This window comes from Platalea leucorodia (assembly GCF_965183815.1).
Source record: "Platalea leucorodia genome assembly, chromosome: 8".
Classification (NCBI taxonomy): Eukaryota; Metazoa; Chordata; class Aves; order Pelecaniformes; family Threskiornithidae; genus Platalea; species Platalea leucorodia.
The window spans coordinates 10,111,471-10,130,461 of NC_138830.1; the positions used below are offsets into that span (position 1 = coordinate 10,111,471).

An 18,991-nucleotide genomic window follows, 5' to 3' on the forward strand; every position below is an offset into this window, starting at 1 on the left:
TGCCGATGGGAAGGAGTGAATGAATTCCTTGTTTTGCTTTGATTGCATGCGCGGCTTTTGCTTTACCTGTTAAACTGTCTTTATCTCGACCCACGAGTTTTCTCACTTTTACTCTTTTTATTCTCTCCCCCATCCCGCTGAGGGGTCGTGAGCGAGCGGCTGCGTGGGGCCTGGTTGCCGGCTGGGGTTAAACCAAGACAGGCTCCACGCTGGGCACCAAAAAGGGCTGTCGTGGTTTAACCCCAGCCTGCTCGCTGCTGGGGTGGGGTGAGAAGCAGAAAAGGCCTTGACTCTGTGCAAGCACTGCTCAGCAGCAACTAAACCATCCCTGTGTTATCAACACTGTCTCCAGCACAAATCCAAAACATAGCCCCATACTAGCTGCTATGAAGAAAATTAACCCTACTCCAGCCAAAACCAGCACATGGGGAAAGAAAGACTCAGAGTAAAATCTTTACTGATTATTAAGGGCAGCTTTTTTGCACTATACAAAAAATTTAACTGCTTCCCCTTTTTCACTTGGAAAAGTTGAAAAAAAAGCAGGGAAGTATTTTCAGGTATATAATGTTTTCAGGTATCTTAACAACCACACATGAAAAAGATCCTAGGCTATTGTAATAAATTATGATTCATTTATCATCACTGCAAATCAGCTCCAATTCAGACATAAGTTTCACCACCATGCGAGAGCTCAGTCCTGGCAAAAGCCATGGCCTGTCTACCCTTCTCTGGCACTTATCTGTGCCCAGCAGGGCACGGGGCGTTTTTACAACTGATAGCCAATTTCCTAAAAAGTTAGAAGACAGTTCACTTACTTTAGCACTCAGCCTTAGAGTTTATGCATCTCTTACAACCTGCCTGGATGAATTAAATATTTTACAAAACGTTTCATGCACGGCTTATGCTGGTATACGCACCAACACTGATTACAATCAGTAACTGGGTTATCCCATAGAAAACAGGGCACCATTATTTCCCTGGAACCAGCGCTGCCGGTCACTCCAGAGCACACTCTCCACAACCAGCCCCATGGCGCCCGGGACTGACCAGCTCCAGCTGATGCCCAGAAGGGAAGCGTGAGATGTTCCACTCCCACCCAACACTCATTCCCCACATTTTTTGTACGTACACATGGAGAGAGAGCAGCAATTATCCGGCAGCTGCTTTTCCTGATCAGATGAGCTGTTCAGACAACAGATACTACAGCTATCTGTGTACCATATAGCAGTCACTGATAGGATACTTGGAGACCCTTAGTACCTGCCTCGTACAGTTGGGAACAGCGTCAAGAGGTCAGGCTGGAAGAAAACATGGAAGATGCTGCCTTGGACATCAGTCCTGGGGTATTGCAATGGACCATTTCAGCTTTATATAGTCCCTGATGAATGAACAGAAGTTGGGTCAGGCAGCTAGGGTCATGTCACACTGATGACAGTGGCGAGGGTGACCTTCATCCCGGTCATCCTCAAGGCTCTCTGCTCTCTGCCAGACATTTAACACCGACATCAGCATGCACACCTACATTAACCAAAATGCAGATACTAATGTACAAACTTACTGTCAATACAGCTGCAGCCTGAGAACCTCAAAAAGCAATCCATGTCTGCCCACAAAAGGATGGCTTGAACGTGAGCCATTTCCCACGTGGCAGCAAGCAAGGAGCCAAAACCTTAAGTCACATCAGTTGACAGGAAAATACAAGACAAATCACACGACTCAGTTAAACTTATACAAAAAGTTCTGTTTACAGAGAAATGCACTAGATTCCAACATTATACATAACAAACACATAACAAATACAAAGCACACCATGCAGCGGCAGCAGCTTCTGCCAGAATCAGAAAGTGGCTGTAACCAGCACGTTGTATCACCTGGCTACGCTGACGCCAAAATAAACCAGAAATCCCATTCTGGAGATCAAAAGTCAAGCTCAGGTTCATGTGTCAATATTAAACAGGCTACAGAGGGAGGGTACAGTTTCTGAATATGTCAGCATACGTGATTTTGTAGCCGAGTAAGCCATTTTAAGGGTGGCTCTGAGCAGACCTTCTGGTCACACATTTGACAACAACTAGTGCTATCCAGAACAGGGGAATTCACACACAAGAACTCAGAGCTACCTTGGAGGATTATCCTGGAAAACTGTCAGGAAACACTCTGTGGTTTTTCATCCCATGTCTCTAAAGGACCCAAATCGTAATGGCACAGTATAGGTGCCATCAGGTCTGCCCCACACAAACAAAAAGACAGAAAATGGGTCTGTCTTGATTATTAGTATTATTTTATTAGTATAGGAGAAAGTAGTGTACTTTCTGACAGAGAGCAAAAGTAAGAGAGAAAAGCAAAGATGATTAACTAACTCGGGCAATACATGAAAATGAGGAAGGAAACAACACACCACACCAACAGAAAAAGTCTCATCTTTCTACACATTTCCCCATTCTTAATACTTTGCTTGAGGCTTTTGTCAGCAGAGGAACAGCGGATGAACCGGAGATAGCCAAAGACCCCTCTCTGAAAGAGTTGCTGCCAGGTTTGCTCAGGTACTTGCACGATCGGAGCGTTCACATGGTGTGACGGGGCACTCGGTCATCTGGCTTTCAGATGTAAGAGGCTGATAACCAGCAGTGTGCATCTTAGCTTGAAAATGTTATTTAAATCTGTGCTGAGAAAGGAAAAGTGGTGTGTGCTTGCTAAGATATACCAGAAGTTGCTTCCCCAGAAGCACCTTGCTTTGAAATTTCTGTTCGATGTTAAAATACATTTCCATGAAAAGACAAATGGTGGTCTAGGCAATCTGCTGTTATACCTTGCTATTATATTATCTTAGGCCTCCATAATGAATATATACCATTTTAACTTTTTATTAGACGGTAGTTTGTAAACAACTTAAACTTAGGCAAAGATTTAGATTTTCTACGAACTAGAAGGAAATCGGTCAGTGTATTTAATGCATGTTCAGGTTTTGTCTTATTTGTGTAAACCTGCCAGTCACTAAGGAACGTGTAATTTTAAATAGAGAATGTTATGTTTTATGTTTTCTCTCTCCTTTTCACCCAAGTCTATTTCAAACAATGGGAGACTTTGCAAACGAGAGTACTGTCAGTAACTCCAGTGGAGCACCCTCCTCTGCGCCGTGCCACCGAGACACCACAGTCACCCACCTGGTCTTCCCAGTACTGTATACACTCGTCTTCCTTCTGGGACTTGTACTGAACAGCCTGGCTTTTTGGGCTTTCTTCCATATTCCAAGCACATCAACTTTCATTGTCTACCTGAAAAATATCTTAGTTTCTGATTTTATAATGACCCTGATGCTTCCTCTGAAAATCCTGACGGACTCTGGCCTGGGACCATGGCAACTCAAAGCCTTTGTCTGTCGCTTCTCAGCCGTAGTATTTTATGACACCATGTATATTAGCATAGTGCTACTTGGTCTCATTGCTTTTGACAGATTTCTCAAGATTGTGAGACCGTTTGGGAAGTTCTGGGTGCAAAACCTGACCTCAGCTAAGATCCTTGCGGGTCTGGTCTGGCTCTTCTTCTTTGTTCTCTCTCTGCCTAACATGATCTTATCAAACAAGAAAGCAACACCCCAATCCGTGAAGAAGTGTGCCTCGTTGAAGAATTACTTCGGACTCAAATGGCATGAAGCTGTCAATTATATCTGTCAGTTCATCTTCTGGACTGTTCTCATCCTCATGTTTCTATTTTATATAATTATTGCCAAAAAGGTATATGAGTCTTATGTAAAAACACAGAAGAAAGACAACAAAAGCGAACAAAGGATCAAGGGGAAAGTATTCATCATTTTTACTGTGTTTTTCTTATGCTTTGCCCCCTTTCATTTTAGCAGGGTTCCTTATACTCTGAGTCAAACGACCACCCGAATGGACTGCCGTCTGCAGAACCAGCTCTTTGTCGCAAAAGAAAGCACTCTGTGGCTGGCTACCACAAATGTCTGCATGGACCCCCTGATATACATGTTCTTGTGCAAACCATTTGTAGAAAAGGTTTTATGCAGGAGAGTAAAGACATTTCGGAAAACAGTTCATACAAACCCCAAAACCGAACTGGACACACGAATGTCTGCTACTGAATCTTGATTCTGCAGCTTCACATTCTACAATCTCTGCATAGTCATAGAAAAGTTAAATAATTTGTTTTACTTCTGCTGTAGAAAATGAAAGGGCGGTTCTACTGTAATATTAATACTTAATAAAAACGGCACAATGGATTTCCCTATTTATGCTCACTGTTTAGCCTCAAAAGGCAAAAAGCTGTCACTTAAACTGCCAGCCCCGATCTAACACCAATCTTCCCCCTGAGCTGTGCTCTCTCATTGACACCACCATCATTAACCAAAGCTGTGGAAGCCCAGCCACAGTGCTGCTGCACTCACACCACAGAGATCTGGATTACCCCGGAGTCACTCATGCAGCTTCACAGCCATAGCAACATTGGTCTGAACAGAAAAATAGCATCGGTGATGCATAAAACTAACATCGGTTTGTAGTCTTGCATTGCTGTGCTGGCTCTGCAAAGATAACGAGAACAGCGGTTTTTCTGATTTCGTCACTAAATCACGTCCTCCTCATAGAATACAGACAAACCATAGCCTATGAATAAGAATACCTTCATATAACTTAAGACAATCTACAGAATAATTCTATCCACTTTAAACAAAAAAACCTTACTCGTTAACACTTAAGCAGCTTACTGACTATGGCTGCTACTAAGGACAATTTAGCTTTATTTGGGATTAAAACCCAGAGCTGTTCATTTTGTACGTCAGTAATTCTTACACTGGGTGTCAGCTTGGCTGGCACGTCACAGGGCAGGGAAGAGGAGGAACCGTACTTGACAGAGGGAAGAAGGACACAGTCCCTCCCCATCCCTCCCCACCTCTCTCACACCTGTAATTACTTTCCTACCGCCTACGCTGTTTCACCACCCTTCCTCTCCACTCCCAGCGGGGACTTCGGTGGAGGACGCTGTCAGCAATACCCCAGAGTCCCCCCAGAGCACACTCCTCGTCTGGGCCAGCAGAAGACCCAGGACTGCTTCCCCTGCAAAGGGCACCCCAGAGCCGCGCAGCATTCACCCCTACCCTACCACTCACCAGAGGGGAACACCCAGAAATGTCTCCCTTGGTGGCACGTTCACCCTCCCTAGTCCCAACGATGGGCAAAGAGAAGGCAGCAAACAACACTGCCTAACCCTCCCCATCCAGAAAATCCCTCTCCATCCAGCTCACCGCACCACTCGCAGAGCTCTCCTTTAGCTATCCCACAGGGGAAGTCCAAATGGACTATGCCTAAAGAGAAACCACTTTCTAATCCAAAATCCTGGAATTTATTTCACTATTTTAAGACACGAAAGAGATACCAACCATGCATTGACTCCTACTCTACAATGCATATTAAAAAAACCTGTTAAACTTACCTTAGCCCTCAGCAATGCTTCCTTGCTTCTCAAACAACACGTTCCTACTGCTACTTGTCCCCCGACATACCTGCCACCCTGGAGGACTACCTCCGCATCACGCGCTGCTCAGGCGACACGGCATTGCAGAAGAGGCCTCAGGGAAAGCACCACAACTTGCTCTCTTCCATCAGCCCCGTTGCTTGTTGTAACTCCCATCACCCCTCCTGCCTCCCGCCCCGTACCCGGACACTCATCTCCTGCTGCTTTTTGACACTGTGGAGCTGAAGCGTGAGAGACCCCAGCACCTTGCTGAGAAAACAGTCACGTCCCTTATTAACAAGCTGCTTCTCAAGCTCTCCTGCTAGCTTTATGCCTTTTCACATGTGCCATACGCTTTGATCACCACTTAATTGCTATTTTTAGAAATGAAATATTTACAGAAGCCTAATACAATCATGCAGGTTGCTCCATACAGCCTGATTTTTTCAAAGCTGGTTTTAGATTACCGTGCATTAATTACATCTGCCTTTGGGATTCCCCAGCCTCTGCCACACAGGTAGATGTATGTCTTATTTAGCAATTTCCACTCACTATATCTTCTCCACTAGGCATGTTACATGCTTTCCGTAAGTGTAACACCCTTTTACAATTGGAAACTGAACTAATCCCAAATCAGCTTTCAGCTGGTTCCGAACTTCCCTGTAAATCAACGTTTTCTCAAACAGTGTCTTCCTCTCAGGATTAAATGCTATTCAGGAATTAATTCCTCTCTCCCCACACGCATACAGTTTTTAACAGGATTCATTTAGTCACTTTAGTAAAAGTAAATATATTAAATTCTTAGCTGCTAAAATAGTCATCACTTCAGCAACTGCTTAAAGAAATGTATGAAAATGTTTCTCTCTATGAAGAAATGTATGAAAATGTCTGAAAATGTTTCTCTAAGCCTGTTGACATAGCACAGCAATTAATGTAGTGACCAGAGCTAAACATCAGGAGAAGACCGCTTGTAAACCAGCTGTGATCTTCCACCAGGGAGGTGCCCATGGAAATCTGTGTTCCTGAGCTTTGGGTATATTGGGGAAGAATTCGGCACAAAACTTTGCAGCTCAGTCCTCCCTCTTCCAAATGAATCGCACCAGCACAGCTAATACGGAGGTCCCCAGGACTCTCAGCACAGACTTACATCCAGCTCTGGATTTAAAAGTGGAACTCCAGCCCATTTCTGTGGTTATTACAAAGAAAGATGGTAACATAAAATGAGCAATATGGCAGTGATAAACTATAAAAATGCTGAAGAACAGAAAACTTATTCCACTGTGGAAGGTGGTTTGTTTTTTTTTATTTTCTCATTTCTACTGCTTGTAATACCAGCTCATTTAACGCTGTGCACAAACACATACTGGCAGTATGCACAGTTAAGTACTCAGAGCCTGCATGTAAGGGTGGGTGTAACCACAAAATGGGCTGAGTTGCTCCTTAAATAAGGGGTGTGCCAAAGGTTTCAGAGGAGTCTTAATCATCTGTTTTTCAGCTGCTGCTTCTTAGGTAGGTAAAAGGGAGCCAGAGTTACCAAACTCTGCAGCAGAGAAATGCAAGGCAACTGCAAGGATAGGACACCTGGTTGATCCACTTACAGAAAAAAAGTCCCCTAAATTCTAACATTTGGGATTTTGCACTTTTTTCTACAAATTTTTAGATGCCTGCCTCCAGACGGAATTAAGAATCGTAACAGTTAAAATGCCTCAAAGTTTAGGTCTCTGCTTTTTAAGGCTCAAAAAAATAACTAAAGCAATATTTTATATTTTACACCTGATCAAAACGGAGACATGTTTTGAGAACAGACTTCCCTTGGAGATGAGAAAGCCATCAGCCTAGACCACAGGTAGAGAGTACCAGCAGCATGCCATAGAAAGCTGCTCTTCTGGGCTCTCCAGATTTCATAGAATCATAGAACCGTTAAGGTTGGAAAGGACCTCTGAGATCATCGAGTCCAACCGTTAACCTAACTGCCAGGTCCACCTCTAAACCATGTCCCTAAGCGCCACATCCACACATTTTTTGAATACTTCCAGGGACTGTGATTGCACCACTGCCCTGGGCAGTCTGCTCCAATGCCTGACCACTCTCTCCATGAAGAAATTTTTCCTAATATCCAATCTAAACCTCCCCTGGCACACCTTGAGGCCATTCCCTCTCATCCTGTCACTTGTTACTTGGGAGAAGAGACCGACCCCCACCTCGCTACAGCCTCCTTTCAGGCAGTTGTAGAGAGCAATAAGGTCTCCCCTGAGCCTCCTCTTCTCCAAACTAAACAACCCCGGCTCCCTCAGCCGGTCTTCATAAGACTTGTGCTCCAGACCCCGCACCAACTTCGTTGCCCTTCTTTGGACACGCTCCAGCATTTCTTTAGTGCAGTCAAGGAATTTATGTAATTCAGTAAAGTTTACCAGTGTATTCAATACAACAGTCATCACTTTTCCAAATCTGATTTTTTTCCCAACTTAACTTGGAAAGGCTGCTACTGATACTCATGCCCCAGGGGCTGCTAACAGAAACCTTTGCTTCTCCTACATTCAGCAGTTGTACAAGACAGAGCAAATGCATGTAACATTTCCACCTTATGCATGCTTACTCCAGTCCATCACCACCATGAGGCAGCAGCAGGGCTTTTCCTTTCCACATCCAAGTGTTCATTTGCTTGGCTTGTCTACGCTCCAGACTAGGAAGCAACAGACAACCTAGAAACTAGAAAACTGGCACCAGGCCTTAAACTTGTTCAGACAAATGAACCTTATTCCAGGCTCCTATGGTCCAAGATTCACACAAAAACTATTGACACTTATTCTAAATATTTTTACAGGTTGTTGGGTTCCCAAAAGGGGAACTAAAGGGCACTAGGCAGTCCAGTTTTGTAGGAAATCAATCATATTAGGGTACATAAAGGCTTACATATATTTCTTTGTATTTTTTATTTTACTTGCATTTCAGAAAAAGGAAATATATTATACCTTTGCCTAATACATACACCATCTAGCCTTCCAGATTTTGTATCGTACTGCCTCCTCTCAGAGGGACAGCAAGTTAATTCCTGAATGCCTAAAGACAAATTCTGCATTTCATCCATGTTCTGAGTCTCCAGCACAGCGATACACATTCCTCCATCGATGCTCCTACAACTCCAAGTACTGCGAAAACTCTCATAACATACAGTAATACTTCAATTAATTAGACATGCAAACCAACAATTTGCATCATGAACAAAAGCTGGGAAGCCAAGTCGAGCAACCAAGATATTACCCATACGACCACACACAGTCAGAGCCAGCAGGTTGCATGTGAAAACTAAAGGCACTAGAACAGACCTAAGTCTACAGACAGGATCAGCCAGCCAAGGTGTGTAACTTCAGGGTACCTATCAACATAATGCAAGGGACTGGAGGACAGAGGAAAAAACAGAAATTAGCTCTTTAAAGGTCACTTCTTAATTAGCTCCTTTCCTCTCCCTTTCCCTTTTAATGACAGCCATCAATACCATTATAGAAGTAAAACCACGTTAAGGGAAAGTGTCAAACTCTTCCAAGACACCTCCACTGATAAAAGCACCTCCATCTTGCACATCTGAAGGTATAACGCTGGAGGAACCATCCCAGTGTTGCAACCTCTGATCATCCTACCACTTTTCTATGTTTAAAAAAAAGAAAAAGCCCATCTCATATTATCCAGGTGGCTAATCTGCTTTAAAAATAACCCTGTAGTTCATATTGCTAAATATGATAGTAAAGGAGTTTTAGAATGAAGCAACACAATAATTGTTGTAACAGCGTTGTTCAGGCTCTTATGAAATCTGAGAATTGCTCTCTAATCACCAGATCACAAAAAGGGACATCCAACCTTTAAATAATGTGAACAATACTGAAGTTATAGGCTAGCTTTCAGCTTTTCTTTACATCAGAGCTTCACATTTCTTTCGCGCTGTTTTTACGACAAGCTCCATAGCATTTCCTTTTCATGTGGCGGCTAGTCCTGACTCGCTCCAGCCTGAAAACAGCCAAACAACATGTCTGAATTAAAAGCCTGCTAGGGGATGCTATGACAGTGCTTTCTAACCCATTAAGTTTTACCGATACACGAAAATACAGAGATTTTAAAGAAAAGTTAACGTGCCACTGTACCACGTTCAAAAAAACAAACAAAAAAAACATTCTCATGTAGATTTTTATGAACCTATTTATTATTTAACCACTGTTAACACACAAACTTTGGTGTGTGTACTTCATAGAGTACCAACTATTAAACACTTGAGTCTCTGTAAGAAATTGAATTTTATTTTTTAACATTTCAGTTTTCACTTTTCATTTCTTCCATTCTTCCCCATGACATGTCGTGCAGCACTGTTTCTTAGACCCCAGCCTAAGACAACACCAGCATTAGAAGTGCCTGAAGAACAACAGTGCAAACCAAACCATAACACACTGTCGTGCCGTGTCCTGACTGAAGCCCGCAGGACTGAGAGCAGAGGAGCGGACACATCTGCCAGCACCACCCCAGGGCTGGAACCGTGCCCCGCACCAGGGACGCAGTACAGCACCTGGCTTGGGAGTGCGTGGTCTTGTGCAAAACACAAGTGTGTAAAACTGCTGTTTATGACCTATCTGCAAATCCACTTCCAGCCCTCAGCTACAGCACTCAGACTTCCAGGTTCCCAAGCCGCTGGTCCCAGGCATCTGCTGTTCCTCAGAACTGAGACAGAAGCTTATCACTCCCGTGGCTGAGGGGCATGATGTCAGGCGGTCTGTGCACAGAAACGCTGGAAGCAAGACCAACACAGCGTGAATGCTTCGTTCAGTGCCCAAGCTGCGAAGTCTCTGCTCCTCTAAGGACCTCTGACACTGGAATTTTGGCTTTTCCAAACATCCCAGAGAAGGACCATCGATTATGAGATATCGTGATGGAAGAGAGAAGTGGATTTCTTCTTCAACTTCTGCAATGTTCCCCAGAAACATCAAAGAGAAGTTTTCTCTTCAGGAAACCTGCAGGACTACATATGTGGCCTGCAACAAGCAGGTGTCCACCGTGGCAGCTGGATGAGTGTTCAGATATAGCTATGAGAGCCAGGTTTCTGAAAGATGAGAATTTTGAAGAGTCTAATCCCAGCCAATTTTCAAGAAGCCAGCACGAAAACCCACCTTCACTCAACTCTCCCTCGTGAAGAGTCATCCAGAGACAGGACACAGCTTGACAGCACCAGGACCGTGAGCCCTGTTCACATCACTCATCACCAGGGCCCAAGTGCCTGCTGGCAGCAGGTCACTTAAGAGCTAGCCTGATCTCCAAGTGGCTCCTTGAAAGGATGCAGTATCTGAGGGGTGAACCAAACGGCACTAAATGGGAAATTGGCCTGAGGCATGTGGTGAAGATAATCTCTGCACAGAACAGTGGTCACAGACCATGACACTACTCAACTACACCTAGTGCAGGAGTCCTTTGCACAATCAGGCCCCACAAAATACAGACAGAAAATCACCACTGGTAATACCCGCGGGAAAAGACCACAAAGAAGTCACCTTGTCAGAGCTAAACTCACAGGGCTCTAACACAGGCACTGACAGGTCTACATTGCAACAAAGCCAAAGAATAGACCCTTTGGACAATGGTTGTTTTACCAGTGATAACTGGAGAGGAGACCACAGTGGTGAAAACGTGGTGCTAAGGTAAGACGCAAGGCTGAGGATAAACAGGTCTGACTCCAGCATGAAACATCTGGTATCGAGGAATAGATCTGAGAAATCCCTAAAAGGGCACGGAAACAAAGAAAGAGATTTAAATTAAATCCCCCAAATTCTCAAAAGGAAGGAGATGAGGCCAACCCCAAAATCAGCACAGAATTTGCACAGCACCCTGTCCTCAGGTAAACCAGACCATGCTGAAAGTCAACCAAAGAGCTCAAAGTACAAGGCCCATCCAGATATTCTCACAGCTCTGGAGCCTCCCAGCTACTGCACAGCCACAGGAAAAAGGGCAAGATAGTCAAACAGCCTTGTACGCTCCCCAGAGGAAGAACAACGTCTCCACTTAATGGACAGCAAAGACAGTGATTTACAGAGATACGAGTGAACACCTCAAAAAAGATTTAATGCTGAGAAATCAAGCTGTTTGCGTGGCTATGCAGTGAGGTGTACCGCACCTGAACTGCACTAACTGATGACAGCACTTACCACCACATCCCAGGGTAGCTCTCACTGCCCTCTCCACAGGATAACTTCTCAGCTCAAAGGAGCAGCCTGCAAGACCATCAGTCAGGCACGTACTCCTGTCTTACACAGGCTCTGAGAACACTGAGAAGAGAGAACCAGATCACCAGATCACCACAAGTAACGTTAGGGTGGAAAATGACTGAAAGCCGCTGAGGAGGTGAACCAAAGATCGGAAGGAAAAACAGAAGGCACCATTAGTCTAGAAACAGAACACGCAGTTGAGAAGGGAACAAAACACAAGCAGCTGCTAAACACTGGAGCACAAGGGACAGCTGAAAGAAGGTGAAATGGTGGCTGGCACACACTGTCCTATGTATCCATGTGCAAGGTCTGAGAGAGGCAGAGACTTTGTCTAGTCTCCTCTCCCTAAATGCAGAAAAAGCCTCCTCCATCCTCAGGTGATGTGATGTGCACTCCAGCATGTGCATGCAACAGGGACCATCACTTATGTCAAAATATCCAGCTCCTGGGATCAGTTTTGCAGCTTGTAGTAATAAAGTTAAAAACATGACAGAAGTATAACACGTGTTCCTGCTGGCTTCATTTGCATTATCTGTTTTGCCTTGCAAAAGCTGGTCTTCAAAGATGAGCCGTGTTAGAAGTCTCCTACAATCAGGGAGATTCAAGGGAGAGGTCCCGAGGCAAGTGGGAATTTTACAGTTTGCCCACTAGCAGGAATGTGGAAATTTTACAGTTTGCCCACTAGCAGAAATGTGGAAATTAGCACAGGGCCCCCCTGGACACATGTACTGGTCCTGCTCCTGCTCCAGCTTCTCACAAGGCTCCACGCAGCTGCCGAGGGCGCCTATGCAGAAGGCTGTCCAGTCTCAGAAGAGTGGGGCTAGGGATTCAGTCCCTCAGATCTTTGAGGAAAAAAGAAAAAACGTGTATGGAGAAGTCCAGGCAGAACAGGCAGAGCAGTCTGAGAAAAGTGACTTGGCATCCATTGTTCTTGTAGCATTAAGATCATTTTTTCTTTCCTCCTGAAGATTTAATGAGGAAGATATATATTGGCTTTCTTTTTAAGAAGGCGGCAGAAATGGGAAATTAACCACTTCATCCTCTACTGACATGAAGCAAAATTTTGTCCTGATATAACCACTGCCATGATTACTTCAATGCTCTAAAGGCACTAAAATATCTTACTCTAAATGCGTGTACACCCAGGACCACTGACAGCAGGACTGCAAGAGCCAGCGGGCTCGCAGTCAGAGTCTTAAAGAACACCATGACCGTATAAAGTATGCAGTAAACAGACTAGTCATTTTACCTGAAATATTTAGTTGCAGACTTAACATTTTGCTTTCATCCTACATGCTATTTAGAAGAGAGGATCTGTTGAAAGCACAACATTAAAGATGTCTAAATATAGTCAAATTAATAAGTGACATGATAATCTCAATTAGCAGACATTTGCATCTATCCAGCACAAGATTTTTCAGTATCACATTAAATTCACATTCACCCTGCAGACAAAACCATATTAAGCGAAAGGCACAGGCACGGTTGCACAGGTTGCTGTAAAACACGACTTCAGACTGTCTGCAACGTCTCACTGCACGAAGGCTCTTGCCTTTAACAGGCACTAACCCACCTCTCGGGTGAATCACTGTCTGCGTCCTGGGCGCCCGAGCTGCTCCGGAGCCAGGAAGTGAGCGGGAGCGCGCTGCTCACCTACCCTGGCATGTGAGTCATTCCCAGGAATGAGAAAGCCAGTTGCTCCAGTCGCTCCTGGCCAAGGGAATTTTGACTCTCTGATCAGGTATCGCAAAAAAAGCCATCGGAAACAAAAAAGCTTACTTCTAGATATGGTTTATTTAACTACCTTATCGCAAGAAATGCTCTCACGCCTACTGTAGTTTCAAGATGCATTTTGGAGGAGTCTAAGGCGCTTTCGAGATGCAGCTCAGAGACAAGCGGAAGGCGACAATGGTGACAGGTAAGTGATCTTTAAGCATCTGAAAAGCGTTTGATAAGTTGTTCTGTGAATCTTCTTGCTCTTAATCACTCTCAAGTGAAAAGAAAACAGGAATTAAGATACAGCTGCTGAAAACCAAACTTGGAACCATAAACTGAGTATCAGATCAATTAAAAGTGTGAAAGGTTCTCAAAATAGCACAGCTTTACTAACCTTTTATTCATTCATTAAACGTTACTCGTTAGCTTTTTCTCAATGGCAAAAAAATTGTTTTCTACTAATCATTCCTTCTAAGATATGAATCAAAGTGCAGGAGGGTTCACGGTTTCAATAATTTACTTCCTGACAGAGTTTAATTCATATCAAGTGAGATTCAGTAACTATAACATCTGAATTTGGTATAAAAGGTTTGTACTGTATTCCTTTTCACCTCTTTCAGTAAAGGAAAGCACACTTGAATTCTCTTAATTATATTATACAGAATAAAGGTTCTCTTCCTTCATACTTCACTTGGATCATGTTAAAACTTGTCAGGTTCACTGGAAAAACCACATAGCTCTGAACAAGCAACTTACAAACTATACGTCTGATTAGTCTCAAAGTTTGGGACATATATAAGGCACTTTCAAAAGCCTATGTCATTTAAGGAATATTTTGGATTGAAAAAGTTATTCTTAGTTACGAAGAACTGAAAGTAGCAGTGCAATTTAAGTTTTTGTATGTTAAAAAATGACTTGCCATTTGTGCATTATAGTGACTGTAGACATCTGCCTTCTCATTCCGTATGCTTGGTCTGGAAACTCTGGTAGCATTTCACATTTTTTTCCATCTTTTTAAAGAAGATTCTGCAATCTCCTTTTAAAAAGGGAAACCAGGAAACTCAGGCAAGCATTCAGCTGATGCCACTGATTCACACCCAGAAGTACAGGCCCCAGATCACATGAAAGGCTCCAGCATTTCTCCGGTCATGAGCCGGGCACCTCACTCTTTGGGTAGGCAGCCAGCAATCCTGCACCAGCCAGACCTTCTCCTCCCTCCCCACTCCCCGAGGAGTGGAAGCTGGTGGCACCTGGGGACAACCCCCCTGGAGTGCAGGACGTGGGTCAGCTCTTGCAGGAGGGAGAGGAGAGCAGGGGAGCAGAGGCGGGGAGAGAGGCCAAAGGTTGTGCAGGGACCTCGGAAACAGAAAGCATCTGTTTGCATTAGGGGTGTGTGAGAAAAAGAAGCAACTTTTCAGCAGCACCAGCCGCCGGTTCCTCCTCCCTCCCTCCCTCCCTCCCCGCGGAGGGTTGCCTTTCCCAGCTCAGCCCTGCTGTCTCACCCTTGGCTCCCCTCCCTAGCTGCCAGGCCCCCCCCGGGGCAGGGAGGGAGCGGGGAGACCAGCTCGCCCAGCACCTGCACCCCGCAGCCCGTCGTGCGCTAGCACGCACCCGCGCTGGGTGCTGGAGCGCCGGAGTCCCCGGGCATCAGGAGCTGCCTGACCGTGTGGATCCCGGGAGCCGGGAAGACATCCAGGCAGGGCGGCCAGACAGGGAACGAGCACCAGGAGGGAGCCGGCAAGTCACGATCTGGAGTTTGTCCAACACCAAAGCAGCCCTTCGGAGGCTAGATGCTCCATCTCAACCAGGAAGCCTCCTCCACTTACTGCACATAGCCTAAGATAAGATATAAAAGGAGAAGCTCCTTCTCTTTTTAGGACGAGTCACTTGCTCACCTCCACCCAGCAAAGTTCAGAAAGACCTCCTCTTTGACCAAGGGAGCACTAGGAAAAGCCAGTCAAGACATCTGCAGTAAGACTGTAGCATTAAACCTGAAGTGTGCAATATTTATTAAAAGTTTGGAACTAAGTGAAAACGCGCCTGACATAAACCAAGAGCTACAGACCCGCCATACTGCTGTCAGCTATCAGGGCTCCATAGGAAACCAAGCTGCAAGAGACACTAACCCCAGCGCTGCCAAGAAAGCACTAGAGGAAGTCAGCAATACTAATTCCTACATTTCAGTGCTCTTAACCCTTCCTAACATAAAAAATTACAGAACCTTCTTACAAAAAAGCAAAAAGAAAAAACCACAAAAAAAAAAACCTCGCACCCTCGATTATCAAAATCAGGTTTCCACATCTGACCAACACTGAACCTCACAAGAGATACTACAATAACCACTACTTCTTGTTTTTCCGCGGGAAAATGTCAGTGGCATATCAAAGTGACAACTGATGATGAGCAGTATAAATCGGGCTTGTATCACCTTCACTGCAGCAGCAGGTTCTGCCATTATAGAAGGAAAAATCAAGAGCTGGCAAAGCAGTTGGGCCCAAGGGAGAGCAGCAGCTCTCCGCCGCCGGCACCCTGAAACCCCGCCCAGGACTTGCAGTCAGTCCGTTGCTGAGAACAGCAGAGCGGGGACTCTCCAGGCTGCTCACGAAAAATCGAGGTTGCACCAGGCTGAATTTCTCCCAGTCATACTCCAAAATCCGCATGTCCTTTTCCTTCCTCTTTGAAATAGTGGTGTTGCTGCAAGTAGCTAACATGGTTAATTGTGTCATAGGAATATACATTGAAGCACAAAAAAGGCCAGCTGACAACAGCAGATGAGGGGGTTTTTTGTCCTTTTGCAATGTGAATTAGAATTGCATATAAAAAATCAATAGAAATTGTTTCAATGCAAAGTAAAACACCTAAAAGTGAGACAGGAATTACTTAAAAGTTTAAATGGCACTGTCTACATGCACGTACCAGTAATTTTTTTTTCCCCACAAGATATTTTTTCACAGTATCCCCTGTAGCATTTGAGACAGTAGCCAGAGCTACAATGGATGAAGGTGTAATACGATCAATCGCACAGCTTCATCTCTTTTTCTTTGTGACCCAGACATCTTGACTGTTTTTGAAGTTTCATTATGAGCTTTTTAACTTAATGGTTTTCACTGCATAACGCCAATAATCAAACCTAAAAGCTACTATTTTCAGCAAAAAGCTCCAACAAAAACTAGCCTGACACCCAAGAGAGTCTTCGCCTTGCAGGGGCAGAGGGAACCGGGGAGCGGCTGCGTGGCACCGCGCTCCGCCGCAGCACTGAGCGGAGCCGCCGGCTGCCTGCTCGCCTGTACAGAAGCCAGCTCCTCTGAAAGGAGCTCAAGACCACCCAAGCACCACATGCTGAAACTTAATAACCAGTTTTTGCTTTTTGCCCAAACTGTTGTGTTTATAAAACTTTTTAAATTTAAAAGGCTATGGCTTCAGGATAATAAAGCACATGGGATAAGCAAGGAATGGCCTATGGAATTGAAGGGTGATTATTTGACAAAGATTTTCCATTGTGCCAAGAACAGAGCCCATGAAAACAGAAGCAGAACAGGAAAGGAAAGGTCAGAGGAGAGGCTTGTGAAGAGATTAAAAGAGGGGAAAGTTGAAGTTATTCTGGAAAAATACATGTGAATATGAACCTGCTTCTGGCCTCTGCCTTGGAAGGGAAGACTAGAAATGTGACCTGGTGAGAGAGTAAAACTGTGTCTTCCAAGCAGCAGAAGAACTGTAATCCAGTGGGATGGAATGGGGACAAAGTCTGTAAACAACACCAAACTGGGAGGAGCAGCTGATACCCCCCGAGGGTCATGTTGCCATCCAGAGGGAACTCAACAGGCTGGAGACATGGGCCAACAGGAACCTCATGCAGTTCAGCAAGGAGAAGTGCAAAGTCCTGCCCCTGGGGAACAACAGCCCCCTGCACCAGGACATGCTGGGGCGCCGGCTGGAAAGCAGCTCCGCAGGGAAAGACCTGGTGGACAAGTTGAATATGAGCCAGCAGCTTGCCCTTGCAGCAAAGCAGGCCAACAGCCTCCCAGGCTGCATTAGGCAAAACATTGCCAGCAGGTCACAGGAGGTGATCCTTCCTCCTGGTTCAGCACTGCAAGGCCATACCTGCAGTGCTGGGTCCAGCTCTGGGCTCCCCAGTACAAGAGAGACATGGACATACTGGAGCCCAGCACAGGGCCACAAAGATGACTACCGTACCAGAGCATCTGACGTACTGGGGGGGGCTGAGAGAGCTGGGACTGTTCAGCCTGGAGAAGAGGAGGCTCAGGGGGATCTCATCAATGTGTACAAATACCTGCAGGGAGGGTGCAAAGAGGACGGAGCCAGGCTCTTGTCATTGGTGCCCATTGACAGGCCAGCAGGCAGTGAGCACAAACTGACACACAGGAGCCTCCGTCTGAACATCAGGTTTTTTGGTGGTGGTGGTGGTGTTTTGGGTTTGGGTTTTGGTTGGTTGGTTGGTTGTTCTTTTTAATTACTGGGAGGGTCGTCAAGCCCTGGAACATGTTTCCTAGAGAGGTTGTGGAGTGTCCATCCTTGGAGATACTCACCGCCTGACCGGACATGGTCCTGGTCAGCCAGCTGCAGCTGATGCTGCTCTGAGCAGGGAGTTGGAGCTGACGAGCCACTGCAAAAGACAATGTCAGGAAGGAGCTGGAAAGACTAACCAGGCTAACCAGATAGCAGTGAGCGGGTGGCGGTGCCAGGCTGCCAGAACTTCAGGCCTGCCACCTACACCCAACCCCGCTGAGAGCGCTGGGCATGGAAGTTGCATCTTGCATGGCATATTCCTAATGGGGGTTCAAAGAAAGCAACTCTATAGGGTTACAACACAGCTTCCACTATCAGTAGGTTTTGTGCAACCAGAAACAACTGTCAGCAGCATCTTCCAGAAAGAAGCAAAGGAAACATTCCAGAGTTAATCCTTCCCTCCTGTCTAATTAGCGGCTGCCATACAGAGAAAACTTTAATTATCCCAACTCTGCCAACCATTGCACTGTGCTCTCGTCTTTTTTTTTGGGGAGGGAGCAAGCAATTGCAACACATAGCTCCTCTTCCACCAACAATGGCCATTTACCTGCTGCCCAAAGGGATACCATTTCTGTTGGCAGTTTTCTCCTAAGTCTTCATGTAAAAGCAATTGCAGCCTAAAGGAGATGTACTTTAGCACTACACTGCTTTAGAAATGGCAGTCAAAAGTGCTGGCCTCTTCTACAGAAAAGACCAGCCTGCATACAGCCAATTGCTGCAGTCAGCCTGCAAAGAGCAAAGCACAATACACAAGACCAGGACCCACAATAAATGCATGACAGTAGTTTCTGCTTTTTGGTCATGAAAAATGCACACGCTTGTCGTTAACGCAACAAAGGACTGGACAGCTTTTCTTCAACATCACTTAGGAGCTACGATGCATGTTCAAGAGGAAAGAGAATTCATGTATCTTTAGGTTCTGCAAATAAGTTTAAAAAATAAACAATCTTACAGTAATGATTAACAACATTTACTAGATTTTGTAACCCCTGCATAGAAAGTCTGATTCAAAGTAAGTAATATTACTCCATGAACTTTTAATG

At 45.1% G+C, this 18,991-nt stretch overlaps 2 protein-coding genes across 2 annotated transcripts in view; one reads left to right on the forward strand and one right to left on the reverse strand.

The window, feature by feature from the left end:
* The window catches only part of MED12L (mediator complex subunit 12L), a gene marked incomplete at both ends in the record, with an annotated part of 153,517 nt that overhangs the window by 51,936 nt on the left and 82,590 nt on the right, over window positions 1-18,991 (reverse strand). The gene's annotated exons all lie outside the window — the stretch shown is intronic.
* Window positions 2,466-4,106, forward strand: P2RY13 (purinergic receptor P2Y13; the record flags this gene model as incomplete). The annotated part of the gene is made up of 2 exons (XM_082320659.1): window positions 2,466-2,543; window positions 3,062-4,106. The coding sequence occupies exon 2, from the start codon at window positions 3,075-3,077 to the stop codon at window positions 4,104-4,106; it is 1,032 nt and encodes a 343-aa protein (XP_082176785.1). The 5' UTR covers window positions 2,466-2,543; window positions 3,062-3,074.